General features: G+C 38.8%; 1 protein-coding gene across 4 annotated transcripts in view; it reads right to left on the reverse strand.

Annotated features, from left to right (window-relative positions):
• UBE4B (ubiquitination factor E4B) overlaps window positions 1-24,636 on the reverse strand; it is a 118,159-nt gene that overhangs the window by 25,925 nt on the left and 67,598 nt on the right. For all 4 annotated transcript variants that reach the window (XM_007491597.2, XM_056795801.1, XM_056795802.1 and 1 more), the window contains 14 exons: window positions 21,315-21,456; window positions 20,219-20,319; window positions 18,569-18,683; window positions 15,372-15,455; window positions 13,084-13,140; window positions 12,161-12,277; window positions 11,953-12,051; window positions 11,194-11,307; window positions 10,543-10,741; window positions 9,982-10,120; window positions 4,410-4,509; window positions 2,004-2,131; window positions 1,259-1,357; window positions 127-362 (listed from right to left, as the gene is read on the reverse strand). In XM_007491597.2, coding sequence (XP_007491659.1) covers window positions 127-362; window positions 1,259-1,357; window positions 2,004-2,131; window positions 4,410-4,509; window positions 9,982-10,120; window positions 10,543-10,741; window positions 11,194-11,307; window positions 11,953-12,051; window positions 12,161-12,277; window positions 13,084-13,140; window positions 15,372-15,455; window positions 18,569-18,683; window positions 20,219-20,319; window positions 21,315-21,456 — 1,730 coding nt within the window. The remainder of the gene's footprint in view (window positions 1-126; window positions 363-1,258; window positions 1,358-2,003; window positions 2,132-4,409; window positions 4,510-9,981; window positions 10,121-10,542; window positions 10,742-11,193; window positions 11,308-11,952; window positions 12,052-12,160; window positions 12,278-13,083; window positions 13,141-15,371; window positions 15,456-18,568; window positions 18,684-20,218; window positions 20,320-21,314; window positions 21,457-24,636) is intronic.

A 24,636-nucleotide genomic window follows, 5' to 3' on the forward strand; every position in this document is an offset into this window, starting at 1 on the left:
TATTCACAGACAGGTCCTACACAAACAAAAGCTCTTTGGAGTTCTGAAAGCTGGGAAAACCCTAGAGCGGAACCCAATTGTGACCACTGCCAATTAACTCCATTACAGACACACAGGCCATCTCACCTGTATAAAACTTCATCAGTGAGGGAACTAGCAGCTTGGTGGAAAGAGGATGGTTCTCTATCATTTCGAAAAACTTCTGGGTTCGTGGCTGGACAGAAGGATTGGTCATGAACATGACCTCCACTAATTTGGCCACCAGGTATGGATTCCGGATATAGTTCTGGTTGCAGAGCATCACAACAAGGAACATGGCGATATCCTGAGTACAGGGCTCATACAGCACCTGAGGTGAGTATCTTGGCAAACAGAAAAAACAGAGATGGTCGATGGAGCCCTCAGCACTGGCTAGCTAGTTGGCACCAGATACAGGAGTAAGCAGAAGTACTACTGAATAGCTTGAGACTCAATGCTTATATTAGCCAAAGCACAATTATTTATTCTTAAATCCTGACCCTGAAGTCAAGGTAGGATTAAATCGGGCCAGCAGAATGACACAGATGTTCATCACTCTTAAAATGGCTATTATAAACAAAAGACATTCTTGTTCGAAGTTCTTTCTCCTTTTGCACACAGGGAGATGTTAGAGAGAAGCTGATATACTGCACAAAACTGAAGGACCAACACTGAGAGTATCTCTTGTTCCCAGGCCTTTGCTTCAAAGATATTTATTTCCCATATTACCCACTCTTCATCTCCATCTCCCTGATTTCCCTCCTGTTACACCCCTAGACATTTTAACTCTCATCAATCCACTAATTCCCCTTTATATAGCCATGTCCCTGTTTCTTCCCCGAGAGTTCTTGTTAGAGCTGGCTTTAACACCAGACCTGGATTTGTTTCCAGTCCCAAGATGATCTGTTGAAACACTAGTAGAAAATGTTAGGAGTCAAAACAGAAGCTTGTAGTGTTGTTCATTGAATTCTAGAGTTTGTAGGTGTAGAATGGGCTATGACAGGACCCCAGGTGAAACTGTGAAAATAGCCCTGGAGGTGGGGCTTCAACTTGGACTTCAACCCCTTTTCAGCTCCTTAGCCTCCATGGGAATCCAGTACAATAACTTCATCTGTAAAGTGGAAAGGATCGTGCTGATGAGACTGCTTGCCTTAGCAGTCTGCTGTCAGGGAAACACTGCAAATGGCCCAGGGGTACAGCAACCTGAGCACCACTAATGTCAGAAAAGGACTCTACTTACTGTACGATAAAAAATAAAAATTCAGCAACGTCTTCCACGTAAAACTCAGGCAATGCTGCAAACACCTTAGGGACATCTGGATTTAAAGGCAGTGTGACACTGTGAGGGAGAGAAAATACATCTTCAACAAACAAACAGACAAATGGATCACTTAGGATTAGAAACAGAAACAGTTCGACCATTCCAGGTAGATATCAGCTTTGACAGACTTGCTAACTCAAACGCTCTATAAGAGCCATTCTCTTTATTGATGTGACTCAGAGAAACCACTTGGGCTATCATTCACTATTGCCAGCTTCAAGCAGGGCTTGTGACCCTCTACTCTCAACATTTCAGAATAAGGAGCTGCCAACTCAACTATTTTAAGAGTAGTTCACAACTAATAAAGGCAGCCAAGAGGCAGGTGCTGGTGACTGTCAGAACAACTGAATCAGTCAGGTGTCTTGGAGCCCAGAACACAGGCAAGAATATGACATTCTGGGACTTTCTAGCTGTCAATTTCTGATCTGTCTCAACTTCCTTCTAAGGGATATAAAAACACCAAACTAGGATTTTTGTTTGTTTGGTTTTTTTTTTCAAAGATATTGTACTTAAACTGCCTGTGCTGTGCTCCACCTATACACACTGAGGCAAGGGATACCTATGCCACAGACGTCTGGGTCCTTGAGCACTAACAGGCTAGATAATCTGGCTGTTAAAGACAAGAGGGCACAAAGGGATCTGCCCAAAGGCAGGGGGGACTCACTGAGGATAGGCAGGGTCAAGGATACGAAGCAGTAGCTGGATTACAATGCCATAGAAATTCAGACATCTCCGCAGGAAGTTTTCGTCCAGCAAACCTGCATCTGCACAGGCTTTGCATCGCACCAATTTCTGTAGAATAAAGGAGGGAATGGCTCCCATTGAGTACAATATCCATATACACATAACTGGGATGTCTTAGACCAAAGATGCCAAATTAGGCATGGCTGGAGCAAGAGTAAAACCTATACCTGGAGAAGTGACTCTAGGCAAGTCACTTAAATTCTTTCTTTCATCTCTAAAATGGGGGTGAAAATATCACTTGCCACCCAAAATTGTTGTGAGGATCAAATTGATGATAATTTTTAATCCTTAACACAGTTTCTGGAATATAATAGCACTATGCTATGTATTGCTATTATTATTATTAAAATATCTGAAAGGTGCTTTTTTGAATGAAAATATTTCTACGGTTCAAGCACATTTAGGACATCCTAACATAGTCCTATTTATTATTATTAGATGTAATGTCAATAGTTGACATTTATGTACAAATTTAAGACTCACAAATATTTAACATTGATTTCATTGCTGTAATTCCTCAAATTGTTCCTCTATTCCTTTAATACTCAAGCATTGTCTTCTGCATGAAATAGTTCCTGATTATATATATTTATGCATTTATATTTATTTTGCATATTTTTCTCCTTATTGTTTAAAAATATTTATTTGGTTACAACATTTTTATTAGTTATTGAAACATATTTTTTGACTTGTCTGATTATAAATAGTGAGATAATCCACAAATTTTCTTCTCTGGCACCTTTTTAGCCAGGATATACACAGTGGATGGAAGCAGCTCCATTAGCCATATCTTCACATTTTCTTCTTATAAAAGGAGGCACAAAGCTAGTTAAATGTCTAAGATTGAATTTGAACTCAGGTCTTCCTAAATCTAGGCCTGGGGTTCTATTCATTGTGCTGATTTTTGCCCACTAGTTACAACATGTTATGGAAGAAATAGCCTTTCTTTGAGTTCAGGTGGTAGGTTACTGCTGTTGAAATATATTTGCCTCACTGGAGAAATTATACAGGTAAAAATTATAGAGGTTTTTTTTATGCTTCAGCATAGTTTCAGGATTCAAAACAGTAACCCCAAATAACAATTAGTAATCTAACAAGACATTTAATAGACAAAATTACAATGAAGTGAAAGAAAACTTATACATATTGCAATCTTGTAAAATCTCTGAGGCCATAAAAACTGGATAAACTTAAAGAGAATCATATCCTCAAATATCCCCTAAGGAAATAAAGCTAGATAAACAGACTCCATAGGTAAACTCAGTTAGGTTACAGATTAAACTATATTTAGAGGATTCAAAATGGGCTACCTAAGAGGGGAGATTCATTTGTCTACAGAGTAAGGGGAATCCTTTAAATGGCTAAATTACTTCAAGAACCTCAAACTTCCCTTTGGCTTCTTAGCTGAGGAATGTCAAAAAGGTCTCTTCTTAATTCTATCATTCCAGGAGACAGATTTTAGTCAAATGAGGTTAATAGTAATGATAAACAGACATATCTGAGAAATGGCATTAAAGCTGACAGTGGGGTTGGGGGGGGGGGGTGGAATGGTGGGGAGAGAGAGAGAGACAGAGAGAGAGAGAGAGAGAGAGAGAGAGAGAGAGAGAGAGAGAGAGAGAGAGAGAAAGAGAGAGAGAGAGAGAGAGAGAGAGAGAGAGAGGGGGAGAGAGAAGAAGAAGAGAGAGAGAGAGAGAGAAGAGAGAGAGAGAGAGAGAGAGAGAAGAAGAAGAGAGAGAGAGAGAAGAAGAGAGAGAGAGAAGAGAGAGAGAGAGAGAGAAGATGTGTGTGTGTGTGTGTGTGTGTGTGTGTGTGTGTGTGTGTGTGTGTGTGTGTGTGTCCTTTTTGGTTCCTAGAGCCTAGATGCAAAAAGCCATTCATTTACAGATTGATAAATTCCAAATTAGGGCCTGTTTATGGACAAGAAAACATGTATTCAGACTAGAGACTTGTCTTCAGTTACAGGGTAACTTGGTCACCTCCAGAAGTAAAATAAAATGCATAGTCTACTCATGAGATATGAGAATCTTGATCTTTCCTAGGTCCCAGCACATGAATTACTAATTCTTCGATGTCTTGGAGACTATAAGGATGAAAGGGGAGACAGCAACCCCAGTGCTAAAAAATGACATGTGCATTCTCTATACGAAGTCTTTATAGGACTTGTATGATATTAAGATATGGATAAAGAATAAGCAGATTTTTAAAATTCACTATTACCTATGGAAGAAAAATCCGCTCCACTTTATGACTATCCTTTACATGATCATTCTGGACTGAAGAAAAACATGATGTTACTGGATAATTATACCAATTAAATAGTGCAAACCTTGAGTTGAGTTTTGCAACGTTTCAACATTTCCCGATGTCTAGTTGCCAATGGGGAATCTTTCCACTGACTTTCATTGTTTTTAAGATCTTCCACAGTTCTAAAATAGTAAAAACAAAAAACAGGGAAGTGAATTCATTTCATCTTTTCAATCTGAAAAACAACATAAATCAGTTTGTGAAAAAAGTGGTAGAGCTTATCTTTTTGTTATGGTGATGTGGAGGTGTCTGTGTGTGTGTGAGATATTCTGAACCACAAGTGTTCAGTTTCCTTATTTATCTTCTCAGAAAAAAAAGATTGCTTCTATCAAACATTAAGACTCTCATATTTATTAGACTGTCTGCCCTTTGACTCAGCCATAGCACTGCTGGGTTTATACCCCAAAGAGATAATAAGGAAAAAGACATGTATAAGAATATTCAGAGCTGCGCTCTTTGTGGTGGCAAAAAATTGGAAAATGAGGGGATGCCCTTCAATTGGGGAATGGCTGAACAAACTGTGGTATATGTTGGTGATGGAATACTATTGTGCTCAAAGGAATAATGAACTGGAGGAGTTCCATGGAGACTGGAACAACCTTCAGGAACTGATGCAGAGCAAAAGGAGCAGAACCAGGAGAACACTGTACAGAGACTGATACACTGTGGTACAATCGAACGTAATGGACTTCTCCATTAGTGGCAATGCAGTGATCCTGAACAACCCAGAGGGATGTATGAGAAAGAACATTATCCACACTCAGAGGAAAAACTGTGGGAGTAAAAACACCAAAGAAAAAACAACTGCTTGATTACATGGGTCGAGGGGGATATGATTGGGGATGTAGACTATGAATGAACATCCTAGTGCAAATACCAACAATATGGAAATGGATTCTGGTCAAGCACACATGTAATAATACCCAGTGGAATTATGTGTTGGCTACGGGAGGGGAGGGGAGGGGGAATAGAAAATTATTTTTGTAACCAGGGAATAATGTTCAAAATTGACCAAACTAAAATAAATAAATAAATATATGAAGAGTCTCTGGGAAAAAAAAAAGACTCTGATATTTATTGACTAGTCTTCAACAGAACCATTCCCTTTTTTATCAGCTGAGTTATTAAATAAAAGCTTTAAAAACTCTTAGCCAAGCAGGAGTATTTTTCTGTACCCAGGAGACAAGTGGGAAGAGTTCATTTCCCCTGACCCCCAAAAGAAACCCCCACAAAAACCCTTAAACAATTACCAAGGGACTATGAAAAAATGTGAATGTTTCAGTGGATCTGTGATTGCATTGATACAAGATGTGCTGCTGGTAGGGCATAGCTTGGGACCTCATTGTAACCCTTGTGCTACCTCAGGAGATCCATTCCATGCCAGCGAACTCCATTCCTCTGGATTTGCTAACATGTGGGTACCAATAGAATGTTATGGTTTTCCATCAGTTATCTTTTTTTCCTCACTATTATACCAACCCATCTTCCTTTCTAATCATTAATTTCTTCTTCTGCCTTTTTTTTTTTTAAGAAAATATTATAGAAGGGGCAGCTACGTGGCTCAGTTGATAAAGAGCCAGGTCAGGAGGTCCTGGGTTCAAATCTGACCTCAGACACTTCCTAGCTATGTGACCTCAGACAAGTCACTTAACCTCAATTGCCTAATCCTTACCACTCTTCTGCTTTGGAACTGATATTTCATAATGATTCTAAGACAGAAGGTAAGGGTTTTTTTAAAATATACTAAAAAAAAATCATCATCACTGTCAGTTCCTAATAACACCAACCTCTCCCAAATAGAACCTTCCTTTCAAATAAAGGAATAGTTAAACAGAACAGTCTGTTGTCAGACCAATGCCTCATCAGACACCTGAATGGTACCATTGTAAAGTCTTGCCTACTCAAGAGGTGAGACTGGCCTGACAGAGTTATTTTTAATTTATGCAGTTTCTCTTATGAGGGTTAAATCTAACTCTTGAATGACTCCAGATCCCACTTAGATCCTGAGAAATTAATAAGACTGTGAAAAAATCACCATAAAAAACAGAGGCATGTGGAGATATCTTTATCTATAGGGAATCCTTCTATTTGGACTATGAGCTCTGTCTACCTCAGTGGTGTAAAACTCAAATAGAAACAAATTTCTGCTGGCCACACAATGACTTAAAAATCCAAATGAACATTACCTATGTTGTTCTGTATTTGTATTTATTTCGTTAAACATTTACCAATTACATATTAATCTGGTATGGATGACACTTCTGAGGAACTTTATGCCTCATTAAGAAACCCAATCCACAGCATCAGTGAAATAACCATTACCTGCGAGGCACTGTTGTAAGCAGTATCTGAATTCAAGGACCTTATTCTGCAGGGGGAATACATCACATAAAAAGAAAATATCATTTGCAAGAAAGAGAGAGCACTATTAACTAACAAAAAGCCTGCATAAGAAGCTGAGTCCAGAAGGAGGCAGAAGTGAGGAGGATGGGGATGGCTTGTGCAAACTGACATAGGTGGGAGATACAATGCTGAACTTAGGGAATGTGAGAAGGAAAGTGAGTCTAGAAAAGTAGTCAGGAGATAGATTTTAAAGGGTGTTAAATGTTAGGGTGAGGAAATTGTATTTAATCCCAGAGGAAAAATGGAGCAATTGAATATCTATGAGCGGGGGAACGATCTGGTTAGATCTGAGCTTTAGAAAGATTTTTTCTTTCTTTTAAAACCATTACCTTCCGTTAGAATCACTATCAAGTATTGGTTCCAAGACAGAACAATGGTGAAGGCTATGCAGTTGAGTTAAATGACTTGCCCAGGGTCACACAGCTAGGACGTATCTGGGGCCAGATTTAGACCTGTCTCCAGGCCTGACTCTCTATTCCACTGAGCCACTTAACTTCCCCAGAAGATTTCTGAAGCAGGGTAGAGAGTGAATGGAAGAGGGGAGAGACCAAATAAAAGGCTATTGCAACAGTTCAGACAAGAGATAAAGAGAGGTTGCACTCAGGTAGAGGAAATATAAATGGAAAGAAGGGAACAAATATGGAGGCTAAAAAAAAAAGCAGAATTGACAAGATTTAGCAACTGACTGAAAACAGGGTAGTGGTGAGGAACAAGGATCTAGTGTATGACTCAAGGTGGCAAATCCAAGTAAATGAAACAATGGTCCTACCCTCAAGAGAAACAGGGTAATAAATGACAGAGGAGAACATGCTTTTCATTCTGGACATGTTAAGTTGAGATACAAATAGGACAACAGGGGCATGAGTGCTAACACCAGGTGCTGATGCTGACCCAGCTCAATCTACATAGGGTTGAACTTGTGGGAGCTCATAAGATTACCCAGAAAGGTGGCAAAGAGAACAAAAAGACCAGGACCCAGCCCTCATGCACAGGACAAAAAGATCTCTTAACAAGTAACTTCATTTCTCTTAAAGGCTTCTATTATGTCCTCTCAAATGAGGATCTTGGCCTTATATTTGACCAAAAAATAAAAAGATAACACAAGCCCTTTTACCAAGAATATCCCCCCTTTTCCTTCTCCAATCACAGTGTTCAGAAATCTCCTCCCAATCTCCTCATTCACTGCATTCTCAGATGAAGAAGTAAGCAGTCTTCTTTGTGAATGAATCCTGGCCTCTTTCCATGTCTCTAAGCAAATTTAATCACAAGTTCTCCAGTTCTATTTTTTTTATTAACATCTCCCTATTTATTAGATCTTCTGAAAGACATGGGAACTCATATCAATACAATGATTAATCATGATTACAGGAGTCATGAGGAAACATGTTACCCCACCCTCTGAGAAAAAGGTGAGGAATTCAGTATAGATGGAGACACAGTTTTTTGGAGATGGTCAATGTGGGAATTTGTTTTGCTAAAAAATCCATGTTTGTAACAGGTGCTTTGTTTTTCTTGTCTTGTCAATGGAGATAAAGTAAGAGGAAGTAAAGGAAACTCTTTATTGAAAAATGAAATTTAATTTAAAAAATTGTTTTCTGGCTGCTCTTTTTATGGTGGCAAAGAATTGGAACTAAAGGGATCCATCAATTGGGGAGTAGTTGAACAAATTGTGGTAAATGATAGTTATACAATACTATTGTGCCATGAGGAAATGAAAAGGATGATCTTAGAAAGAGCTAAAGACCTACACGAACTGATGCAGTGAAATAAGCAGAACCTGGAGAAAACTTTACACAGTAACAATATTGTGGAATGATCAAATGTGATACACTTAGCTACTTGAGCAATGTAATGATCCAGGATAATTCTGAAGGACTTAAAAGAATGCTCTTCACTTCCAGAGAAAGAACTGTTGGAGTAGGAATGCAGATGAAAGGAGATGATTTTTTCACTTGCCTACTTGAGTTTATATTTGGAGGTTTTGGTTTTATAAGACTGTTCACTTACAAAGATGAACAATATGGAAATGTTTTGTGTAATAATATAGCCTGAATTGCTTGAGAGCTCCTAGAGCAGGAAGAGAAGGGAGAGACAATTTGGATCCTATAACTTTGGAAATCTTATATGGAAATTTATTATTACATGTAATTGGTAAAAATATATGAATAAAATGAAAAATGCTTTCTGACTTGTTCTAGCAAAGGAAGCTTATATGAAATCCCATCATATGTATGAGAGACAAGGGTCCCAAGAGGAGAATATAGTTTACTTCACAATCATCTGCTTTGTTATAGACACCATACATTAGCACAATTTTTTGTGCTTTTATTTTTTACAGCTAGGTACTATAAAATGACAGAATTCAGGCCTGATGTTGAAAATGTCAGACCATCTGAAATAACAGTTTCCTCATGCAAGGTACTAACCTTATTTTTCAAACCTCATTTCTAGTATACCTGTATATATGTGAAGAAGCAGCAAACTTTTATAATTTTTATGGAGATTTCTATCAACCCATTCCCAAATCAAAAAGATACTTCCAGTCTTTGAAAGTGAACAAATCAAAATTAGGTAGTACTAAAACAGGTCATTAAAAGACTCCATTGGTCTAGGACAGCACTGGCAAACTTTTTAGAGGTCATGTGCCCAAACTGCACCTTCAAGCTGCCTGTGAGCCCCCTACATTACCCAAGACAGTGGAGGAAGGAAGTGCTCTCATTGGGCTGCTGGGCAGAGGGGAAGGGCATGTGAACATTGTCCTTGGGCACTGTGGAGAGAGGAAACAGAGCAGTCCCCTCTGGCATACTAGGGCATGCATGCCACATCTTTGCCAACACAGGTCTAGGATATCTTCCAAACCTTGTGGTTCAGAGAAACACAATAGAAACTCTTTTCAGAGCCTCTGAAGAGACTCAAAGATAATCAAAAGTAAAAATAGGAATACTACAAACTTCTTGCCCTGTCAGAACATCTTAATGTATCATAGAATAGAATATACCCAGGTGCTAATGACTAAATCACCCTTACTCCTCCTGGAGTCTGAATATGTGTGGTCAAAAATACATGTGGTCTTTAATAGGAACATCTCTTCCATCTGCTTATTAAGGATGTGAATTGTATATGGGTATGCATGATCTGGATAGCAAGTAATGCCTAAGGCGATAAATATGCAGAGCAGCCAAAGCTCCAACCTGTTAAGCTCCCGGATGGCCCGGAGTCTGCGTATATAACGACGACAGCTTGGCAAAATAGAGAGGTGGTGGGCATGCAGTGTAAGGAAGAAACATTCCGTAGGGAATTTCGGCTCAGAATATGGAGACTGATCTCCATCTACGGAAACATAAAAGAGAAGAATAAATTTTAAAAATTAAAATGTATTGAAATACTTCCTTGCTATCGTGGCAAACATTAAAAAAAAATTACAGCACAATGGAAACAGACCATTATAACATCAACCCTGCATTGCAAGATGTGCTCATTGCTTCTCAGTCTTTTGGCTAAGATCAAGTGCAAGATGTGCTCACTCCCTACAAAAGGCTAAGTTCTGAAAAAGCAACTATTAACAATATACCAATTCAGCAAAAAGTATTAGTGGGAATAGAAAATATTAAATAACATTTTAAGAAAATGTGAAACTATTAAATCTTACTTAAAATGAAATTCAATAAACACAAAAATGTCATGTGATCAGTAATAACATGAGAATAAGATAACAGTTCTAATAACCAGGGGAGCAAGAAATCAACACTCACAAAGTTCAGTCACCCAACCAGTCACCTCCTCCATGGTTGCTTTCACTCGTGTCTCGTCACTTGGGAGAACAATACGACACCTCGGGTGGAATATATAGGTGGGATCTATTGTCTCTAGCTTGATCTTTGTACTTAGCTGCTGCAGCACCCAAAGGAAATTCAGCATAAATCCATCTGTAGACACCAACCGATCATCTGTCTGTGAAACAAGAAAGGACACTTAAAATAGTGGACCAGAAAGACCTAGGCTGCCAGATCACTGTCATTCCTGCTATATGTGAAAAGGCAACCCCAAAAATAGTACTGTGGTGCTTCTAGGTGCTTCCAGGCAGCAACACTAGGGGTATGGCACAGTGTGTAGCATCACCTGGTACTTGCAGACGACTTTGAGGCAAGTATAACATGCAATCTTCGTCCCAGCTTACAAACAGAATTAATCCAGCCAGTGCCTCCACTTGCAAGGTTCTCTTCACTCTCCTCCAGCTACCTTTGTTAAAGTCCTCTCATACAAGGTTGGGCTTCAGCCAAAGTTCTCTGGTGACACATTTAACTTTTCTCTCTTTGTGTTGTGACAGTGAAATATGAATCATACCCTTTCAACTTCTCACCAATGTGGGAGGGATAGAAGTGGGTCTCCCCAGACATCCTTACCTGCATCTGTGCTTTCTTCATGTTGGCATTGACGATAGCTGCCATGTAACTGAGAGCTGCCTCACGAGTTTCACCATTCAGCAAAATACTATGTAGAATCTTGAATAATTCTTGCTGAAATTTAGAATAAGAATGAAAAGATCAGTTACCTTCAAGAATGAACAATTCCCCACCTAAATTCCCTGTAAAAGAACATGCTGAGAGCTGCACTCGAACAAGGGGCATTTGTCCATATCCAAGCACACCACCAAACTAGCTCTAGGGTGCTGGCAAGTGTGCTTAGATGAACTCAGATAGACATCGCAGCTTTGAAGAGGGATTGAGAAGGGGGGTTTTCTATTCTACAAAGTTTCATTTACCATCTGCTCATTTACTTAGTTCAACAGAGAAATGACTATTTATACAAATCAGTATATACACAAGCTCCCTGAAAGCTTTAGTCTAGATTTGGACAAAAAGGATTCTTGTAGTTTTCACCATTGTGTTAAAGTCATAAATGGAGCCAGGTGAGAGAATGTGAAGTTTCAACACAAATATCTACTCTAGAAAGGCTACTCAGTCCACATGCCTTTCAAGACAGCATTAATGCAAACTATGGAAGCAATGAGAAAATGCCAGCTGTCTTTAAGGGAAGGGACTATTGTTTGTCCTGAGCCTAGCATGGCATCTTGATGCTTGTCATACTGAATTTATTGGAGGTTATGAAGGAAATATTGAAGACTTTTTGATGAAAAAAACCTCACTTGACTGAACACTTACCCTTGCTGACTCCAAGTAATGCTGTAGTGACTGACTGACCACTCGGGTGTTTTCCAGGGTAATGGCAGGCCCTGAGAAATACTTTTCAACCACCTTTGTCTGGAAATGAAAGAACATGGTCAAGCTTCACAGACTAACGTATGGAAGAACAGGCCAATGTGCAGATAAGCAGTGTGGAGAATAAACAGATAAACAATCATGTACTAACATCATCCTCAGCAAAGACGGAGAGACTGAAGAAGGCCCCCAAATAAGAGAGTCTTTGCAACTCCCGCCCAGAACCTGGGCTTAAGGACTTAGGCAGCCACAAAGGCAAAGAGGCGACCTAGAAAGACATGGAAGAAAACAGGGCTGTCAGAAGGGTTAACCACCGGTTGAATGTTCTATGTCCAATGCCCAGCCCCTGAGTTGGTAACATGCATCCAAACACTTTCTTTCCTGAGAAAATATTAGAAAATTATGCCAAGTCTGTGAAGTTTTCCTGTCCCAGTACCAGAAAAACTTTGTTCACCTTAGTTGGACATAATTTCAAATTCCAAAGCAAATACTTTGAATCAAAATGGACTTACCCTTCCAAAAGGTCAAGTAATTTCTCTTCTGCAGGAGCTTATTATTAATAATTAACGAATGCTCTCTATCCTGAAATATCTTGAAATATGACCACTTTGAATTGATTTGAATTTCTTCTCTCTATATATTTATATAGGTATTTGTCTTTCACATTAGAAAGTGAGGTTCTAGGGAGTAGAGATTCATTTTTTGCCTTTGTATTGCTAGTACCTATAGCATATTTCCTGGTATGTAGTAGATATTTAAAATATTTATTAATTAATTAATAACAGCATTATTACAAAAAAATTTTAAATTGCTCAACATTTTAAATTCAATTAAATTGAAATTGCATCAAAACTATTACTAACTCAAGAAAAAGTACATTTTATTTTTAAAAATATTTTTGTTCTAAAATACAAATATTTTTAATAGAAACTCACATTTATATAACACTTGATATTTGATCAAACATTTTCCTTATAAATAGGCAGCATTTCCAACATCATTATTTTAATGAAAAGTTTTAGACCTGTGGTATGGTTGTTGGGAGAAGGGAAAACAAACAAACAAACAACTTACCAAACTACATATGGGATGGGTTTTCCCAAACTTAATTTCACAGAGTTCACCTAATGCCTACAATTAAAATAAGAAATATTTATTTAGATACGGTTAACCTAAAAATACACACACACACACACACACACACACACACACACACACAGAGCAGTTTATCAAAAAACACTAGTTCCTTTATCTTTGTTTGCATCTCTCACAAACATTAAGGAACAACTATTGACCTTGACTAGAAAGTGTACTCTCTCTAAGCTTGTTTACCCAAAGTCAGGCAGTGGTTATTTAACATTGGATAAACCACAGTAGGTGTTCTGATGTCATAGTGTCCCCATCCTGACGAATATGAAGTCAGCCAAAGCTCTAAAAGATGGTGACAAGAGCAGTCTCTACAAAGCATACGTACAAAGTCACAAGGTAAAAAACAACCCAGGCTGTGCCCTCACTCCAGTTCAGGCGTCAATGATGGCACCTCATCACACTATTGTCCCCTGAAACAGAGGCTTTTTGTCTTCTGATCTAAGACTAGGGCATTCTATTGATATTTAACACTCAAAAATCTCATCTGAAATAGCAAATAAGCTTAAAATCCAAAATGAAAAAGAAATACTCCCTTTTAGGGAAGGAAATTGCTCACGTAATGTTAAAAAAGAAAAGAAAAGAAAAAGGAAACTGTCATTCAAGAGGATGTTTCTGGACTGCCTCTTTGTCACATGAATGGCTCCTTTCAAACACAATGACAACCTCTTGATACATGTCTTGTGGTGAGTAATGTGTTTGACAGAACTCACACAGCATAGGCAGTGGCGGTGGTCCTTGAACAAAAAGACAGGGTGCAAAAAAAAAAATTCTTCTCATTTTGACTCCTTTCTAATTTTAGTCTTTAAAATGACATTTTTGTTGTTTATTTCTCAAAAGGGGCTTCAGAGACTAAGAGTATCATGTCCAAACTCCTTATTTTATAAGAGAAAACTGAGGTCTGAGAGGTTTAATGAACTTCCCTCAAAACATGCATATGGAGAAACAAAGATTTGAACTCTGCTTTTTTGACACCCATCTAGTTTTTCTCCCACTACATATCTTGGGCTCCCTTAGAGGGAAGAGATACAATTTAGTGGTAAGAGGACAACAGAGTAGATAGGAAAGAAGACCTTTTTTACATATATAAAACAATGGGTGTTTTTTTTTTTAAACCCTTACCTTCCAAGGTAAGGTTTTCAGGTCTTTTCCTAAAAGAAATATATCTTGCTATTTGACACGGTTCATTTCTTTTTTTTTTTTAAACCCTTACCTTCCATCTTGGAGTCAATACTGTGTATTGGCTCCATGGCAGAAGAGTGGTAAGGACTAGGCAATGAGGGTCAAGTGACTTGCCCAGGGTCACACAGCTGGGAAGTGTCTGAGGCCAGATTTGAACCTAGGAACAACTGTTTCTAGGCCTGGCTCTCAATCCACTGAGCTACCCAGCTGCCCCCACAATGGGTTTTTTTTGTTAAATGCCTCCACTGAAATCCCTTAATAAGTTGGTTATAAAGGAGACTGACTCCATATTTATGCCTTTTCAAATGTAATTCAAAAAAGATTCAGTTTTACATGTCAATGTCCCAAATTCAGTTATTGGGAAATTAAGCTCTCCTCTTTTAGTACTTTTTAGCCACTTATCAATGATAATTAGTTCAGGATTTAGTTGCCATTCTGTCCATGCTGCATCATACTCTTTAAGAGCTATGCAGAAAGACAGAGTAGAAAGGTAAAGTTTTCTATGTAGGAAATAAAGTCTGAACATTAAGCTGATAGTATCAAGTCACAGATAAAGGTAGCCCAGAGTGATTCTGAGTAGATTGAGAGTGAAAAGATACTATCTAAATATGAAATGGAGTTGATCTCTAATTAAAATTATGATCTGCTTTGCTTTTAATACTAAATTTGCATTCCAAACATGTTATGCTCATTGCCAGGTGACTCAGGAATTTAAACTGAAGTTGCTTTTTTTTTCTTCCTGTCACAGAATACCCAGTCACGAAGAAACATTTCAGTAATTGCTGCTCAATTCCTATAACATTTGCCAGAAAGGGTATGAGCAAAGTACTACCTTCTGGGCTGCTAATGCCCCATATCATTCATCTTACTGCACATTAAACATTTTGAAAAACCATATGCAATTATTTCAAGTTATAACTTTAAAATCAAGAAAACAAACAAGGATTACTTCTCAACGAAGAGGCATAGTTAGTAATAGTAAATAATCTTTGAGAAAAGAAACATTTATTAAAGGGTTAAAAATAAAGTTTTACCATTAGGGGGTATTTAAAGTAGTCACTATCAAGGGAACACTCTTTGGCAGCAAGAGCCAAACCTTGTAAAATAGGGATAAATATCTGGAAAATAAAAAGAAGAAAGAAAAAGCACAATGTTAAGATAATTCAAAAACTGGAACCAGATGCATTCAATAACACCCATGGGCCTTGGTCCTCAACATAGATAAGGAGCAAGACACCCACCCACTTGAGTGATGCTCAAAGCTCCCCTCTAACAGACCAAGTTCTGCAGCTCAGAGACACTAAGTAGTGAGCAAAGTCCACCCAGCTCCCATTTTCTCTGAACTATCAGAGTCTCTGATGGCACAGCACACATCCTTCTTTTTATTATGGTAGTTTTCCCACATGCTTGATTTATTTCCTCTGCTACAAAAACATTCTTGAGAATAGGGACCAGAACCCAAGAATTTTTGTGTCCCTGAAGTGCCCAGCTCAACAGACTCTACTGGAGCTCAAACCTCATCAAATGTTTTGTGGTCATAATGCCATCACAGTGGATCCTCCAAGGACAGGACAAATTCCCTCTTCTGCTAATAATCACACAAAGAGCCAGCTGAGAAGGTCTTCTATAGAAGGTCACCTGCTCTAACTAGATGTGATGAAATCAAATCTGTTTTCTCCATATTTCCTCAGATTCATGGATTCAAGGGGAAGAAATCTTCCAAGAAACTGAGCTTTCTACATTCAATTCAATACATTTTACTGATTCAATATGGGGAAAGGAACAACAAAATCAGTACTAGACTTTCTCTATTAGATCAAATTGTCCAGTTCAAAAACTATACAATATAACAAAAAGGAAAACATAAAATCAAATTAGAATAATCTGCTTTCAAATAAAAGCAAAATTCACACTGTCATCTGATAATTGTTTTGAGGGATACACAAATTTCAGAAACCATTTCCCTGTAACACTCTGGGTATACAGCCTAGTTTGTTCATCACATCTTGCCCTCCAAGTTCAATCCATTTCTCCATAGATCAAGCTTGGTCAAGATTAATAATGTAAAGGAGAAAACACCGAAACTGTGTTTGTGGTGGTTCACAGTGCAGGCTTAAAGACTGATGAAGTCAGAAGGTGTGATCTATGATCTTCCAAGTCATTTGCAGGCTAAACTTGAAGAATGAGACAATTCTCTTTCCTCATATTTTTGTCCCTCCTATCTAAGAAGCACTTCCCCACTCATCTTCTTGAACTTTTAAAAAGTGGAGCATCACAAAGACTATTCAAGCTAGCACTGTCTTTAAGTTGTCTTAAGATGACTAGAAAGACAAGCTTGAGCATAAAGGGCTTAGTTTAATGGCTATGACTGAACCAGCTCGAGTAGAAGAACATATTTGTGTATATCATCTATAATGACAAGCAAATAATTACAACCAAAAAACAAACATCTAAATGGCAACTAGGTGTTAGCATCCCACAGTTATTCCATTAAGATCATCAAGAAAAAACAAAGAAAAGCTAATTCAACAACACTGCTTAAATTTGATACTCTAAACTATACTCTATTCTGGCAAAGCTTGTCTAATTAAATAGAAGCATTAATCTTCAGGAAAAGGGCAAACAGATACACTATACCTTAAAAAGTAGTAAATTGGGAATTATTTCCTACTTTTGATATTTTTAAGTATTTTCTCTTTTTTTTTAATTCCCCTACAACTCTGAAAGAATGTGAGTTGTTAAAGACAATGTCTAGGCAACAGTAGTTTATGTTTAGGATTCAAGACATGCTCTCTCTTTCCCACCAAGCATTAAAAGAAGAATTTGGCTTTAATGAAAAGATTTTACAATTCAGAATGAATAAGTCAATCACTTAAGTCAAAAGAGAATAAAAATCTCCCAATCTGAAGGTATTTCAAATTGTCATCCACTACACCTAACACAAATTACTTTTCTAGAGAAAATATCCAATGAAGAAATAAATAAGGTAGACGCATCATTTAATTAGAGCTAAATTCTGGGTTAAATATCTTCATTGCCAAAAACTTTAGTTTCCCCTACAAATTAGCCAGGGCAAAAAGTCATTATTGAGTTGGACAAGAACTTTTACCTCTGGTATTTTATCTCCCCATTTAGCAATATGGAAAGGCCACATTACTTTGGTTCCACAAAACTGCCAGAGAGAAGGTTCCTTGTCATTGGCCAATTAGATTCTACCACAGGTTAAAAGGGAGACATACTATTGCACTGTTTATGTCCCCAAGGGTTCTGTACTCAACCCTATTCACTTCTCTTACTTAGCTTCATGATCTCATCCTCTCCCATGGGTTTAATTAACATCTCTATGCAAATAATTCCTACAATTCTATAACTTGGTATATAGTGTCTAGCCTGTATTTCAGTTCTTTATTGCCCACTACTTTTTGGATCTCTTAAACAGGATACATTGCTGGTATCTCAAATTCAACATGTCCAAAAGGGAACTTTTTATTGTGTCCCCCCCCAAACTCTCTCTTCTTCCACTGTCCCCCTCACTCATGCACTGATACAGTGACATCTTTCACTACTGACTCTCATGTACCCCACATACCCAGTCCACCATCATATTCCAGTACCTCAACCTTCATACCTCTTCTGTCATACTACTACTCTCTACTCAGATACTTGTCAGGCTCAATTTCTGCTGGGATGTTTCTGAGAACCACTCACAATGGAAGCGGGCAGAGGTGGAATTCAAAGGAAATTTGTGGTCTGCCACCCCAAGTTCTAGGTGTATTCATAATTCAATAAACATTGCTTGAGCACCTGCTGGGTACTAGGAAGACAGAGATGAAGAAAACCAGACCTATTACCTTCAAAAAGTTTCTGCTCTAAAAGGAGAAGAGAAAATACAGGCAGAATGCCATATGGGTAAAGGAGGCACCTCAACCATGGGCAGAAACAAGCAGTAAAGAGATTCCTCACAGCTTTTGTGAGCAAGGAGCTCCAGAAAGAGTACTAAAAAGGCATCATCTAGCAGTAAAATGTCTTTTCTTCCCAATGAAAGGAATAATTGGCAAAAATTCTTTTTGAACGAGAACCACGTGATCGCCATCACTCAGATGAGGGGAAGCTACTAGTTATTGTGTATTTGGAAACTGCTCTGTAGGGTCCATGCACCAATATCCCATTACTCAGCAGATTATGTGCCTATGGACTGAAGCTTGAGCGACAGGTGCAAGAAGCCTCTTACCTGTTTGAACACTTCTTCATCCTGGTGAGTTGTTCTCACCAGCTCTTGGATGAAACCAAATGGGAGGTTCCTACACAGCATATAGGGTACCAAGAGAGACTGCTGCTGCATGGATCTTTATTCACACAGAAAACAAAAACAATGAAGGCCATTTGTTACTACTATCTAACACAAAGAAGACTAGAGAATCTTCTATTAAAAGCAATTGACTTGGGTTTTGAAGAGCTAAAGCTCTTTAGATATTCTGCGTTAGTCATATACAAGCAGGCTCAAGAAAACCTGCTTCCTTTTTACTTGTATACCTATCAACCTCTCTGTGACTTCTTTGGTGAAGGGTAACGAGCTTCCAAAACAACCGCTTTATCCTCTTCCTCCAGGAAATAGGAAGGGAAAAAAGGAAGGGGGAAAGGAGAGGGAAAAGTGGGAAGGAAGGAGAGGAAAGCAAACCAGAAATTCTTCCTAGAAAACAACTTATTAAAATTGAGGCACCCCAATCACTTGTGAACCAATCAGAATTTTGGAAATTTCTAGCAATCATCAAGTGGCAAATGAATTCCTCTATACAGGCCCGTTTATGACATTAGGGAACCTATATACTTTATTTCTTATCAAAGCTTAAGTTTACTAGAACTGACTCACAGGGACTGAGCCTTAAACTCTAATATTTTTTTTTAAGCTACAAACATCTTAGGCAACAAAAAAGTTTTACTGGCCAAAAAGTAAAAATGAACTCTCTCAAGCTTCATCTGAAAGCAGGAAAGGGGAATGGCCACCAATATAGCTTTAAGGTCCTCTTGCCTCTAAGGGTGCTGTCAGTTCTGATGACATGATCCAGCTATTGCTACTGTCACTCAGAGAATGCAAACTAATTTGAATCACAGCCTAAGCAAAATATAATGAGATAGAAGGAAGGGGAAATTGTATTCCAGAATTAAATGTCACTCACTGGGAGATTATTTAATGCTCCAGCCTATTCACTCTCCTCCATTACTGGATAACTAAGAATCAAACTTGTCTGTATCTACAAAAGGGGGTCTATGGTTTTGATTAGCAAATAATTTTATTTATTTCAATCCATGCTCATCTTGGTGCTTTAAAAAAAATACATATAGGGGGCAGCTGGGTAGCTCAGTGGATTGAGAGCCAGTCCTAGAGACGGGAGGTCCTAGGTTCAAATCCGGCCTCAGCCACTTCCTAGCTGTATGACCCTGGGCAAGTCACTTGACCCCCACTGCCTAGCCTTACCACTCTTCTGCCTTGGAGCCAATACACAGTATTGACTCCAAGACGGAAGGTAAGGGTTTAAAAAAAAAAATATGCATATATAGTTAACTGATTCTGATATATTCTATCATGCTAGACCCATCATTCCATCAAAAAGATCTTATAAAGCTCTCAAAATAAAAGGAATTTTAATTTATTTCAATTTTTCTTTTACATATGCCACAAGGCATGGGGAAGGGGGAGGAAGAAGCAGCATAAAACCCAGGAATCCCAGGATTTAAGAGTTGGATTGGCATTCTCTGCTGACAAATGGGAAAAAATACTGGAGCTCAGTGAGGTTCAAAAGGTTGCAAATTCTATAACTCAATGGCACTAATTCTCTCACTGTTCACACTCTCCAAGAATTCCCCAGTGCTCCCTCTGTACCTTGGCTGTGTTAATGAGCCCTGTAAGACTAACGCAGCATGGGAAATGCACTGGGAACGGATGTTGCTCAGTAATTGACTGACCGCTGGCTGGCTGCACATCTGAAAAAGAAAGGTAGAAAGGGTCACACCAGGGACGAAGGCTGAAAATCATTCCAAGATAAATAACTACAGAAAGCGAGTTCAAAGGGAAACATCCTGCACTAAGATGTACACTGGTGACAGGACTTCTTGCTGCCCTGGTATCTTCTACCAGGGGAAGAAAGGTTCAGAGCAGAGCTAGTCATTCCATTCAGTATCACCTAGTATTTAATTGGGCCTAGGTAGTTAGTCCTCTTGGTCCCAAAGAGCTGAAAATGACCTCTGTGGCTGAGCATACCAATCCATGTCACATCCCCACTAGGTCCTTCCGTAGGTATAAAGCCAGTGTAGCAATTTCTTTTACAATTTAAAACTGGGGTGGGGGGGTGGGGGAAGAGTGACAGCTGAGTGGCTCAGTGAATTGAGAGCAAGGCCCAGAAATGGGAGATCCTATGTTCAAATCTGGCCTCAGACATTGCCTAGCTGTGTGACCCTGGACAAGTCACCTAACTCCCATTGCCTAGCCCTTACCACTCTTCTGCCTTAGAACCAACACACAGTATTGATTCCAAGATGGAAGTGAAGGTTAAAAAAACAAACAGACTAACTAAGAGGGGTGGGCAAAGTCCAAGATGGGAATGCCTTTAAAATAAAGGATCAAACAATCTCCAAGGTTGGGAGGAGCTCTGGGTCATCTAGTCTAACCAACACTCACACAGGAATCCCACGTGTAAAACAAGGAGAATGCCTCCATCCTGAAGGAGAAGTGTCAGGCAGCCCCCTGTCCTTCTATATACATCACTTCTGCTGATTTCTGCACGCTGGGCTCCCCTGGCTGAAACAATACAACATAACCTCTCTTCTGCATGACAGCTTGGAGAGAGCCTCTGCCCTCGAGTCTAGAGCCCTCCTTACTTCATACAAGGGGACAAGGAGGATGAGATCTGTCCCTTCTCAGGATTCTGGAGGTTGCCAAAGCAGCATCAGGCCCTTCTGCCAACACATTCCAAGCCTACCTTGGGGGCTTTTCTTTCCTCTATTCCAACTCTGTCAAAACATTCGATGAGGTAGTTCAGCATGTCTGTCTCCTTGCATGTTTCAATGGTGAAATGGTCACTGCAGGATTCAGAAGTACTCGCCCCACCAGAGGCTCCCAAACTTGGGAAATAAAGGGGAGAAGAAGAAAAAGAAAATTAACCTTCTTTATCCCATCTTCTTGAACAAATTCTTTTTGAACTCATTTGTTTCCACAGCAGAAAGCCTGTTAGATCCCCTGCAGACCACACAAAGCATAAACCATCATGCCACAATAGCAACACCTGGATACCTTGTTTTGTCTTTTCCATAACAAAATCCCAGCTGCATTTTAATCCACTTTGTGAAGAAACAAGAAGGCAAGTACACCTTAAATCATAAGAATCTCAGCTTCATCATTGTTCTAGGGGAATGATTACAAAACCCAAAGGCCATGGTTGGAGAAACTTCTAGTCATCTTGACATAAACTCCAGTTTGGAGTTACCTAAGGCAGGTTTCAATGCTAATAGAAGGCTATTTTCTTTTTGAAATGAAGCTAATTGTGTGTCTTCTAGATAGATAGGGAATCCAGACAGGACACTAACAGGGTCTCAAAGTCAACTTCCACCCTTTTCATTACTAGGCTTGGAGATTAGAAATTTTTTCTCATCAAAAAGTTTTGAGTTTTACATCTGCTATCAAACAATCTGATTTCAAAACTTTCAAATATCCTAAAGCACTGTGTTATGAAAAGAGCAAAGGATAATTAGGCAGAAAATCTGGACCCTACAAAAGCTAGGGTCACTTTCTTGCCATATGACACTGGGTCTTTGGACCTGAAAGGACATTTCACATTTTTAACTAAAGAATACATTTTACACCTCTGCCCTGTTTATCTCACAAAGTTATCAAGAGATAAAATTGAGGGGGGAAAAAAAGGATGCAAAAGTGCTCCATAAACTGTGCAGCACTATAAAACACAAGGGATTATTTTTGAGAGTTCTAAAGAGATCCAAAACATAATGCGGGTTAGTGTGGAAAAGTGCATAATGAGGCATGATCATTCATCACCAGATCATAGACCAAGTCTTATTTTTAATTCAAAATTGATTTATTGATATACATCAAAGGCACAGAAGTTAATGCTGATCCAGGAAGAGGCCAGGAGGAATAGAATAAATAAGAACTGAAAAGTCACAGGACAATAAAGGACAGAATTCTAAGAGATTTAAGAAAAGCTCCTGAGTGGCAAGTTGGGGCCAAGGAGGCAAGATCAGAAAAAAGATCTTCAAATGAACCTAAGAATACATCTGGTTCTCTGGGAACAAAGATCAGAAGATATTCAAAAAAAAAAAAAAGGCCGGATAACAATAATGCCAGTTATACATTTGGTACTTTGTAAATCAAGTGAATTTGATCAATAGCTTCAGAAATTACTGTGTCATTCCCATAAAAGATACTGACTTTACTAATAGGCTAAAGAAACAGGCAGATAACTATTGGCCAGTCACATGAACTGAGTAAGGCTTCCTAACAGAATTGTTATTCAATAGAAAGCATATAAGCAAAAGAAAACTTTGGAAAGGAATTTTTGTTCCTGTGTCAATAATTTTGCTGCAATTTGTCAGAATCCTGTGTGTCTTCTGGGTAGTTTTATACCCAAATCTCTGCACTGCAAAGAACAACAAGATGAATATAACACCATTAACCATAGACATGAGGGAATGTACAGCTGTAAATGGGAGACAGAGAGACAGCACTGTGCAATGGCAGCTCATTGCAAGGCCAGGGCTCTCACAAGAGAGCATGAGTGCCCTTCAGTTTGCTGTTCTGTATTTGTGACAAGTTTTCAACTTTCTGCCTGCTGTATTACACTCTTGGTTACATTGCTCAATGGGCTTTTCTATGGAATATATATGATTAACAGGGTGGAGGAAAAAAAGGCTCAACAAATTGACATTTTAAGTTTTAAAAAGGACTTAAGTTCTCCTTTTATTTTTGTTTTCCAACTTATGACATAAGTTATTGAAAGCCACATGGTACCAAATCATTACTTCTCCATACAGTACTGCACTCTTGCAACCAATGTTTTATGGAAACGGCAGCTTGCTATTCGATCTGGACATGAGTATAAATTTGTACAATGTAGTATTACGTGACTGTAAAATGGGAGGTCTGGACAGAGCTCTAAGGTGTTGAACAGAGGTCACTGGGAGATTGCTGTAAGTGGTGTTTAAATTTGGAAAATGAGAGAAGTCCAAGACTGAGGGGAATGTATATCTCAATTTTCAAAGGGGGGAAGAAAATAATCTACACATCATATGTTAGTAAGTCTGTCTTCCATTCTTGTGAAAAATCTAGAACAGATCATCAGAGTTGGTTGGAAGGAAAGCAGTAATTACAATGAGCACAGTGTGGTTCTGTCAAGAATGGGTCATGTCAGACTATTCAGTAAACTAGTTAATGAGGGGAACGCTATGGATAATTTACCAAATTTCATGTGTCATTCTTGTGGAGAAGATGAGAGAGAAGGCCTACGTGATAAAGCAATTAGATGTTCACAACTAGTTGGATGGTTAGACTAACAAAGTGGTTGCTAATAGACTCTAGTAGAGAACCCCATGGATCTGTGCTCAGCCAAAGTGACCAATGACCCCTTAACTAGCCAAATCAAATGGCCATTTCTCCATCTTCATCATTCTTGACCTGTCTGCTACCTCTGAAACCATCATGCACTGTCTTCTGATATTTTCTTCTTTCTCCTTATTTTTGTGATATTACTATTGCCTGGCTCTCCTCTTATCTGCTTGACAGTGCCTTTTCAGTCTTTTCTCCATCTCTGCATGGATCTCTACCCAATCTTCCCTCACATACATGCCTCTCGAGATTTATTTATTTAACCTCTCTCCTGACTTCCAGTCTTGCATTCCATCTGACTATTCAACATCTAGAACGGCATATCTTGTATGCATCTCAGATTAAATATGTCCAAAAATGAACTAATTTTCTCCAAAATCCCCTTCTTCATAATTTTCCTGTTATTGTCAGGGACATCACTATCCTTCTAATTACCCAGTGACTCTACGTCAGGGGTCCCCAAACTGTGGCCCCCTGAGACAATGTATCTGGCCCCTACCGCACTTCCAGAAGGGGCCCCTCTTTCATTGGTGGTCAGTGAGAGGAGCACTGTATGTGGTGGTGCCACAAAGCATGGCAGAGCTCACGTACAGTACTACTTCAGGTAAATAATCCTTTGCATGGCACCTTAGAACGAGGTGCCGCACAAAGGATTATGTGGCTGCACAATGGAAGACATCAGCATA

This window comes from Monodelphis domestica, chromosome 4 (assembly GCF_027887165.1).
Source record: "Monodelphis domestica isolate mMonDom1 chromosome 4, mMonDom1.pri, whole genome shotgun sequence".
NCBI lineage: Eukaryota > Metazoa > Chordata > Mammalia > Didelphimorphia > Didelphidae > Monodelphis > Monodelphis domestica.